General features: G+C 44.7%; 1 protein-coding gene across 2 annotated transcripts; it reads right to left on the reverse strand.

Annotated features, from left to right (window-relative positions):
• Window positions 1-22: 22 nt before the first annotated feature.
• Window positions 23-5,397, reverse strand: LOC115901371 (cytochrome c oxidase subunit 6C-2). Of its 2 annotated transcripts, none has more exons than XM_030943987.1 (4): window positions 5,274-5,397; window positions 4,544-4,671; window positions 2,876-2,997; window positions 23-150 (listed from the first exon to the last, which is right to left on the reverse strand). In XM_030943987.1, coding segments are annotated over exons 2-4 (237 nt in total). In that variant the 5' UTR covers window positions 4,658-4,671; window positions 5,274-5,397; the 3' UTR covers window positions 23-149. The 2 variants fall into 2 exon arrangements, with proteins under 2 accessions (XP_030799847.1, XP_030799846.1); XM_030943986.1 differs by having other exon boundaries at window positions 25-150; window positions 2,859-2,997.
• Between the last annotated feature and the right edge of the window lie 3,632 nt (window positions 5,398-9,029).

A 9,029-nucleotide genomic window follows, 5' to 3' on the forward strand; every position in this document is an offset into this window, starting at 1 on the left:
TACATTAATGAAGAGAACTGAATGTCACTGACATATGTATTTTATTTATTGAGCTGCATTAGAGCGTGCCATGCACTGTGGTGCATTGCACTTTACACTTCAGTGAACAAATAAGGTTCAGTCATCAAGTCTTCTTGAAATGGTGGGAATCTGCAAGATAAAAAAAGCCCATTAAGTTATGATGGACAAACTTCATGCTCTAAGTGAACATATTAGTATGTATGAATGCAAAGCAGCAGAGAAATGTTTATGCGGTAGTTTAGTCTAGAGGAATTCCCCGTTATTTCCTGAGCTTGAAGTTCCACACACCCTTAATGTGGCAAACAGAAGTGAAACATGGAACAAATCAAGAGCTGGAACAACACTGCACAGCACATCAGATTGACTATATATGCCACACTGGTAACTGAATCAGTCTTGCTGAGGGTCTGCAGGAGAAAGGAATGCAGCTTTCGGAGAGGAGCCAGAGAGGAAACAAGTGGTGCAGGCAGCCTACCAAGGAAGGAAGAAAACCAAATTCAAATTGCTTCTCCCCATTATACTGAACACAATCCAAGACCATCTGTGTTCCATGACAAGAGTCTTGAAAGTGGTTAGCACCAAACTCTGAGCTTCCCCATTCATTCCATGGCTGAGCACACAGCAGACGCCAGATACTCCTCACACTTATACCTCAATTTCCACAGTCAGTATCACCACCGGAGTCCACACCAAGCAGATGGAAAAGTGCGAATTCACAGGGAGGTGCCAAGGTGCCTCCATGCCCAGCAGGAACAAACTTGGTGTAGAGTGTCATGCTCCCACCATAACTAAAGAACTCCTTCCTGCCCACCCGACCGCCTCCTCAATTCTGCGGCTAAGGACTGGTTCCACAGAGAGTACTCAGTGAGGTTAAGCCCCTGTATTTACTGTGACATACAGGACATGCTGCAGTAAATGGGAGATGTAGACTGTGCATGATCACTGTATCGTTTGGGTAACTACACCAAAAAATGGCTAAAAATTCAAAATAGCTAAAATTTAAACTTCTGAGGCAAACGAAAATGTCTTCCATCTGTTCTGGGTACTTGTTCTTTTTTTTTACAGCCTTTACAGAATATTTGAAACACTGGCATTGTCTTCCCCTTCTTCTACTTTTGTATTCACATGCAGGCACAAAAAAACCCAACCTCTTTCTACTATGAAAGAGTGAAAAAATATCTGTTCTTATATAAACAGGCTGAGGAGTAAGAAACACCATCAATTCAAACAAAATCACAAAAGACTATTTCTCTCCCATGTTTTCTTTTGAGTCAATACAATTAAAAAATGGAAAAATTGTTTAGGAAACATTTAATTTTAACAGGTGCACACAATGTGCAATTTTTTTTAAAGCTGCCAACGGGAACACAGGCTGAGAGTGGAGCTCCATTTGTACAGAAATAAATCCTGCTCATGATTTGAATTAAATATTCAACATGCATCCTTGTTGACAGTGTTTGTTTCAAATGACTTTACCACCAGATGGCCCTTCAGAATACACTGATGAAGGCCACCTGACTAAAGGATGCAATTCCAGTATCTAAAGAAGTTTAAAAGTGACTATAAGACAGCCAGATGACTGAATCAGAAGCAGAATTACCAAGATTTAAACCAGGTAAATTTATAATTTCATTATTTATATTTGTTGCAGTCATGGCTAAAGAACAGCAGTATCCCACTCTCACAAAACAAAAGAACCCCAAAACACTGCCAAAAGCTGGGACTGACACAAGGACTTTTTACCTTTTTTTTCTAATTTTTTAAAAGACATGGAGCTCTGAGCTTTTTTACGCAATTGTGCTAAGCAGAAGCCAGATAGTTCCAGATTGTCATAGAACAGAATTCAGTGTTCATAGTGTTAAGTACGAATCTTTTATTCAATCTTGATTGTTCATGCAAACAAGCTGAGAAAATCCAGCTGGCCAGGATAATTAAAGCCACAGATTATCACGTAATGATCACAATATGAAAACATTCCAAAAGAATGAAAAACTATCATTCTAGATTAGTCTGAAGTCATTTTAGGAGAAGCAGAGAACTCAATGTAAAAAATTTGCACCAAGAAAGGGGGAGGAACTCTATTGAGTTGTCACATCAGCTTGTGCAGCTCAGTGAGTGCAGTTATTAATAACCACAACACAGCTGAAATCAAGACTTTTTTCCTAGTGTTACTAGCAAGGGAGAACAAAACTGGGTAGTTTTCCTAGAAAAGGCAGTGTCAAGTACTTAAAAAAAAGTATTGTGAACAAAGTTCTATTCAAGCTTCATACAATATGGCAAAAATGTGATTATTGTAACACAGAGCTGTATGCCACTGTGATTTTTAATATATATGTATATAGGTGTATACAGATGTATTTCTCCCTCTCACCAACTTCAAAATACAAAGTGATACACAGAAGCTGTCTCTGTTTCTTACATTAAGATGTATGCTACGAGAGAGAATCAGCCTCTCCATTTTCTCACTCACTGTACCACCACAAGAACGCAAGCAGAAGATACAGACAGGCATGATGTGACAGCATGAACATAACTGTGGAATCAGGCAAGTCTTGGAGTTTAACATTAGAGCTTTGTCTCCTCTCCGTGGTTATGTGAGGAGGGCAAAGGCCTGGCACCAACACTGTCTCCTGTACCCACAACTTGAACAAATTACACGGAAGGTATTCAGGAGCTTCTATCCTGCCTTTATTCCCCAGAGCCCAGTTCTCCTGTTTCTTCACATTTTTATTACCCAGGTCTCTTAAGTGCAATTTGTATCCTTTTTCTTTGCAAAACCCTTTCAATTTGAAAAAAAAGGAAGATCCCTCCAAGCAGAATGCAGTGCAGTTCATTACCTGCAGATGCAGCTTACCAACACTTGAGTGGTGCACTCTCAAGCACACCAGCTGCCTTCATGGCTTGAAAGTCCTTCATGGGATCATAGTTTCTATAGAAGTCTGCATAAGCTTGTTTCCTGGGTTCAGCAACTCCAAACTGGAAAGTAACACACAGAAAATTAAAGTTTGCAAAGCTTTATGAACAGATTTTTTTTTTCTGTTAGATCCATAATGTCTATCAGTAGATACTAATCTAAAAGGCATTTAGCTCAAATTATTAAACATTCCTTTGTTCCTCTTAAAACCCACAGGTCAGGCTACCTGATCATTGGTCAGGAGAACGAATGTCTGAATGAAAACCTTAAAAAAGACAGCACATCATAATTTCAAGATCCAAAACCACTCCATCTGTATTGATGCCAGAGTCCAACACCCTCCCTGCTAATGGATTTATACACAAAACATATCATTATGGGCAAGTTTTGTGCCTCTGGGCAGCTACAAAACTCAAACTCCAGATAAAATGGCATCCTACACTGAAGGGCTACATTTGAGCTACATTGCAAGTCAACTACACCTGGTAAAATTTTACAAGACTGCCAAGCCACTCTTACAGGTCTCCAACATAAAAAGCCAAAATTCCCATTTCTTGGACACCCATTCACCTGAAGGACAGGGATACACTCAAAAAGCTCCCAAATCTTGAAAAAAATTCCGAAGTGGGTTTGTACAACAGCATCTGACGTGGAACAAAGTAAATGGCTGCTGAGACCCATGTTACCTGTTCTAAATCTGGTCTGCCACCTTACCAGTGTGTTAACATGGGGGTGCCAAAAAAGGTACTGACACAGAGACTGCTAAGAAAAAATTATTTTCGAAGTCTGACCACAAACAAGCTTGTCTACCTCTTAACTGATGTGTTAAGTATATGTGTGAGCTCATTGTTTCTGATAGGCATTTGTGGCTCCGAGAAGTTGTGAAAAACCTGAAATTAACTTCATCTCTTGTCACTTTTGTCAACAACTTCCTGAGCACTCAAATGCTGCCAGTATATATGCATGAGTTAAAGGGGAAAACCAAGATCCAGCTCTTCCACAAGAATTCACACTGTGTTGTTTGCTTTGTGTATGAGATCCAAGAAATATTTAATAAAGTACTGCTCTTATCTTTATCAGAAATCAAACCTGTAAGGGTGTTTTTCTGGAAACATAATGCTCCATTTCCACACAACACCTCAAGAGCAAGCACAGAAAGACCACATTAGGTTTTCCCACACTGACATCTTCACTGTGAAGGATGAGTTTTCCAAATTGCTTTAAAGCAAGTTTCCTGAAGTCAATCAAGAAATAAAGTAAGACTTGGACAACTCTCCCAAGTCTCAGAAACTGTGGCAGATCAAAGCACAAAGGATCCTGGGTTAACGTGCATCAGCTGTGAATGGTCAAGAGCCTTTTGGGAGACTCAAGGTCCAGTTGTCAGGAATTGAGTGACCTTGAACACACAGCATGAAACATCAGATTAGCCACATCATTTCTTCAAATGAAGATTAGGAAGATTTATTTGTGCTTTGGAAAGATGCTTACAAAAATACATTACTAAACCTTTCTGATGAACAGCTCAACCCAATCTCAACAGAAAAATATTATGAATTCTTTAAATATTCCAGTGAGTCCAGTTTATAACCGAATGACCACAGAGCCCACCTTGTACAAAGCTGCAGATCCAACAGACACCACAAATGCCCCAATGAGGTGAAACTTCATCCTCCTGGCCAAAAGGCCCCGCATCTGGGGCTTTGGCAACAGTGCAGCCGACATGGTGACTGGATTTCCTGAAAAAAAAAAGAAATAAGAGAACTGTCGGAGAAGCTCTGCTTAAAACAATTTTCGGTACTACAGAAAGGTCATTCTTTTTGTACTGGGCAAGAATTGTCTTCACGATATAAGCAACGGTGGTCCTATGCGTTTGACCTTCCAATGAGAATATTTAAGGGACAAAATTTAAGGACAACCTATTTATAACACGATTCTAGTTTAAGTTCTTACACTCCTTACACCCAGTGTTTGCGGAATCAAGGCTGGCCTTCGTTGTTCACACTAATGCTGCGCTCCCCGCAGGCTCTTCCCTCCCAGGCCTGCTGTCCTGCTGTTTATGTCAGAAAACATTCTAAGCAGTACCGGGGACAGGCTGGGACCAGCCCTGCACCGTGTCCCGCGCCCAGGGCGCCCCAGCCCCGCGCTGCAGCCGCCACGGCTGGGCCCGGCTCCGCCACCCTCAGGGACGCGCAGAGGTCACGGGGCTGTCGCAGGGCCACGGCCGAGCGGGGAGCGGCGGCTGGCGGCCCTGGCGATGGGGATGAGAAGGGAAGTGAGAGGAATGAGGGGAGGGAGAGGGGGCGCCGGGAGCCGCGGCGAGAACGGGGGGCGGCCTCACCTCAGGCCGCACCAAGGTCCTTCCGCTCCGCACCAAGGTCTTTCCGCGCCGCCAGCCCCGCTCCCGCTGCGCCACCGCTACTCCGCATGCGCGGGGGCAGGGGCGTACGGCGGGCGGCGCGGGTCAAACCCGGCCGGGCGCAGTGCGCGGTGCGCGTGGGAGCGAACCGCAGGATCGATTGCATTGAAAAAGGCCTCCAGAGCATCGAGTCCAACCTGGGAGCGAACAGCACCGCGCCAACCAGACCCTGGCACTGAGTGCCAAGTGCAGTCTTTCCTTAAACAGACCCAGGGACGACGACACCACCACCTCCCTAGGCAGCACATTCCAGTGTTTGTTCAATCATCTTTGCTGTGAAGAAATTCCTCCTAATGTCCAACCCCAGCCACCCCTGGCACAGCCTGGGGCGATGTCTTCTTGTGCTGTCACTTGCTACCCGGGAGAAGAGCCCGACCCACCCGGCCTCAGGCTCCTCTCAGGGCTCTGCAGAGAGCGCTCAGGTCACAGCCGAGCCTCCTTTGCTCCAGGCCGAGCACCCCCAGCCCCATCAGCTGCTCCGCTCAGGGCTTGGGCTCCAGAGCCTTCCCCAGCTCCGCTGCCCTTCCCTGGACTCGCTGCAGCTCCTCAATGTCCTTCCTGAACTGAGGGGCCCAGAACTGTTCACAGATGTGGCCTCACCAGTGCCGAGTACAGTGCCCTGCCCTTGTCCTGCTGGCCACACCGTTTCTGATGCAGGCCAGGATGCCACTTGTCTTCTTGGCCACCTGGGCACACACTGCCTCATGTTCAGGTCCCTTTTCCTGTCTTTGATGTTCCTTCCAGCCCAAACCATTTTGTGATTCTATTGAGAGCCATGGGAGAAAACCAAGTCACCCACTTGAAGGGTGACATTGCTAGGCTGAGGGACTCAGGTCTTTATACAGAGAGTTTGCCAGGAATTATTGGCCAAGCCTAGAAAGAAATTAAGCTATTTGTAATCCTTTCTAGATGTCCCTTTCTAGATGTCCCCTGCCATGGGAGAAAACCAAGTCACCCACTTGAAGGGTGACATTGCTAGGCTGAGGGACTCAGGTCTTTATACAGAGAGTTTGCCAGGAATTATTGGCCAAGCCTAGAAAGAAATTAAGCTATTTGTAATCCTTTCTAGATGTCCCTTAGACAGCTTTTGTTCCTTGCTTGAAAATGAGGAACATGTGCTTTGCCTGTGACTTCCACTTAATCACCACCTGCGCGTGGAACTGTCATTTGTATTCCTGGGGAGTCTCTGTGGGATTTTCACCAAATGCTATAAATTCTTGGCTTGAAAAAACAAGTCCCTCCTGTGCAGTGAGGCATTCATTCATGCCTTTTTCTCCCTTGCCAAAGCCAGCCGATCCTGACATCAAATGAGAGAGATGGACCCTTAAAACTGAAAAGGAGTTGCTTTTTCTGTTATGGAATTAAGAAGAAATAAGTGTCAGTAGAAAATTTCAGAGGGAAATCATACAGCTGTGGGTACAAGCTGGAAGAATGCTCTTTGCAATAGCAGTTTGAATAGATGCAATTTGGACAACATTCTCTCAAACTGAAGAAAATTTTGTTACAATAGTTGAGACTAAAATGAAGAATGTCTGTCTAAGAGTTTTTCCCATGTGGATTAACACAAAAACCCCAAATGTTAATGATGTCATGCAGAAAGAATGGCAAGATATATCACCAAGGGCAAATTGTGCAAATTTGGTGGCCTCCTAGAACAGGGTCACAGCAGTGGTGGGTGAGGGATGAGTGACTGATGTCACCTACTTGGTCTTGTGTGAAGCATTTGACATGGTCCTGCATGGCATCCATGTCTCTAAACTCTAAAGAGAGGTGTGGATTTGGTGGATGAACCACTTGGTGAATGAGGAGCAAAGGAATTGACTGGATGATTGCACTCAAAGAGTTGTGGTCAAGAGCTCAGTGTTCCAGTGTAGAGCACAAGTGGTGCTCCTCAGGGGTCAGTCTTGGGACCAGCATTGTTTAGTGTCTTTGTTGGTGGCATGGGCAGTGGGATCAAGTGCACCCTCAGCACTGTCCACTCCAAGCTGTGTGGTGTGGTCAGCAAGCTGGATGGGAAGGGATGCCATCCAGAGGAATCTGGACAGGCTTGAGAGGTGAGGCTGTGCAAACCTCATGAAGTTAAGCAAGGCCAAGTGCCAGATCCTGCACCACCTGGGCTGGGGCAAACCCAAACATGAATACAGGCTCGGCAGGGAATAAGAAGGGACACTTGCAGGTGTTGATGGATAAGAAGCTCCCCATGAGGCAGCAATGTGTGCTCACAGCCCAAAAAACCAACCACATCCTGGGCTGCATCAAAACCAGAATGTCCAGCAGGTTGAGGGAGATGATTTTGTCCTCCTGCTCTGCTCTGGTGAGACCCCACCTGGAGTGCTGTGCCGAGCTCTGGAGCACTGCATCCAGCTCTGGAGCCCCAGCACAAGAAAGACATGGACCTGTTGGAGTGAGCCCAGAGGAGGCCCACAAAGATGATTAGAGGGCCAGAACACCTCCTTGTCTTTGGAGAGAAGTTGGGGTTGTTCAGCCTAGAGAAGAATCTGAAAAGATCTTACAGTGCCTAAAGGGAGCTTACAAGAAATCTGGAGAGGGGATTTAAAATTGGACATATAGTGACAGGCTGGGGTAATGGCTTTAAACTGAAAGATGGCAGGTTTACATTAGATATAAGAAATTCCTTACTGAACTTGCCCTCATGGAAAAGACAATACAAAAGTAATTGGAATAAAAGCATGGCAGGTTTCAGGGCTACTGTCATCACAGATAAGAGTAATTTTCCTGTAAACATCAGTCTTGTGGAGACAGAATATTTTGGTGGATGGAATTAGGTCTGTAAATAAAATCTTGGTTGCTGTTTTCAATAGCTTCCTTCATGGCTGGCCAGGTCATTAAATTCTTTTCTGTGTGGCCAGTTTCTCCATGTGCCTGAGATACTGCTGGCTAGGCATCTTTGTGTTATAGTTAAGTTGCTAAATGAAGTGCTAATTGTTATCATCCTTTGATGTCATTACTGTGGAATATACAGCCAACTCCTTATTGTTCTGTGTAAAGGGCAGTTCAGGACTGTGCAAATAAGAGATAAAAAAGGATGGAGAATACGTTAGAGCAAGAGCTGTGGAAGGAGAGCAGAGACAAACAGCTCCGTTAGGTCAATGCACAGAGTGGCTTCCTGTCACACCAGTTTCTGAATGGATTACAGGGCTAACTGTGGTTTGGACCTGAGTGGACCCCGTGCATCCAAATGCAGGAAAGTAAATAAACCTTCTGAAAGCAGGAAGGCATGTACAGAGATACAGAGACAAGAGCAGTTGTTTCCTTCCCAGTCCACCCCCTCCCTGGCAGTCCTGACACCTGCTTGCTCCAGTGTCTTTGGGACACAAATATTAGGATTGTTCACTCAAAAGGTGTCACAGCTATTGAAGTAGAATCTCCAGTCCTTTTTTTTTCCCTCTCCAAAATACTGTAGAACCAGCAGCAGTTCACACTTCCCCACTGCATTCTTGAAAGGAATCACTCCCTTCACTCTTCACTTCCTTCACTCTTTTGAAGAGTTGAGGAAGGCATTAATGCCAAATCATTTCTTGCTTGTGCTCCACTGGAATTAAAAGTAAAATTTACTTCTGACTTTAGTGAGAGAAAATGTAGTGAGTGAATCCTTGTCTTTTCCACAAAGAGTACCAGCTGTGATACTCAGGACTGTACTTTCTGTGGTCGGGACTA

This window comes from Camarhynchus parvulus, chromosome 2 (genome assembly GCF_901933205.1).
Source record: "Camarhynchus parvulus chromosome 2, STF_HiC, whole genome shotgun sequence".
NCBI lineage: Eukaryota > Metazoa > Chordata > Aves > Passeriformes > Thraupidae > Camarhynchus > Camarhynchus parvulus.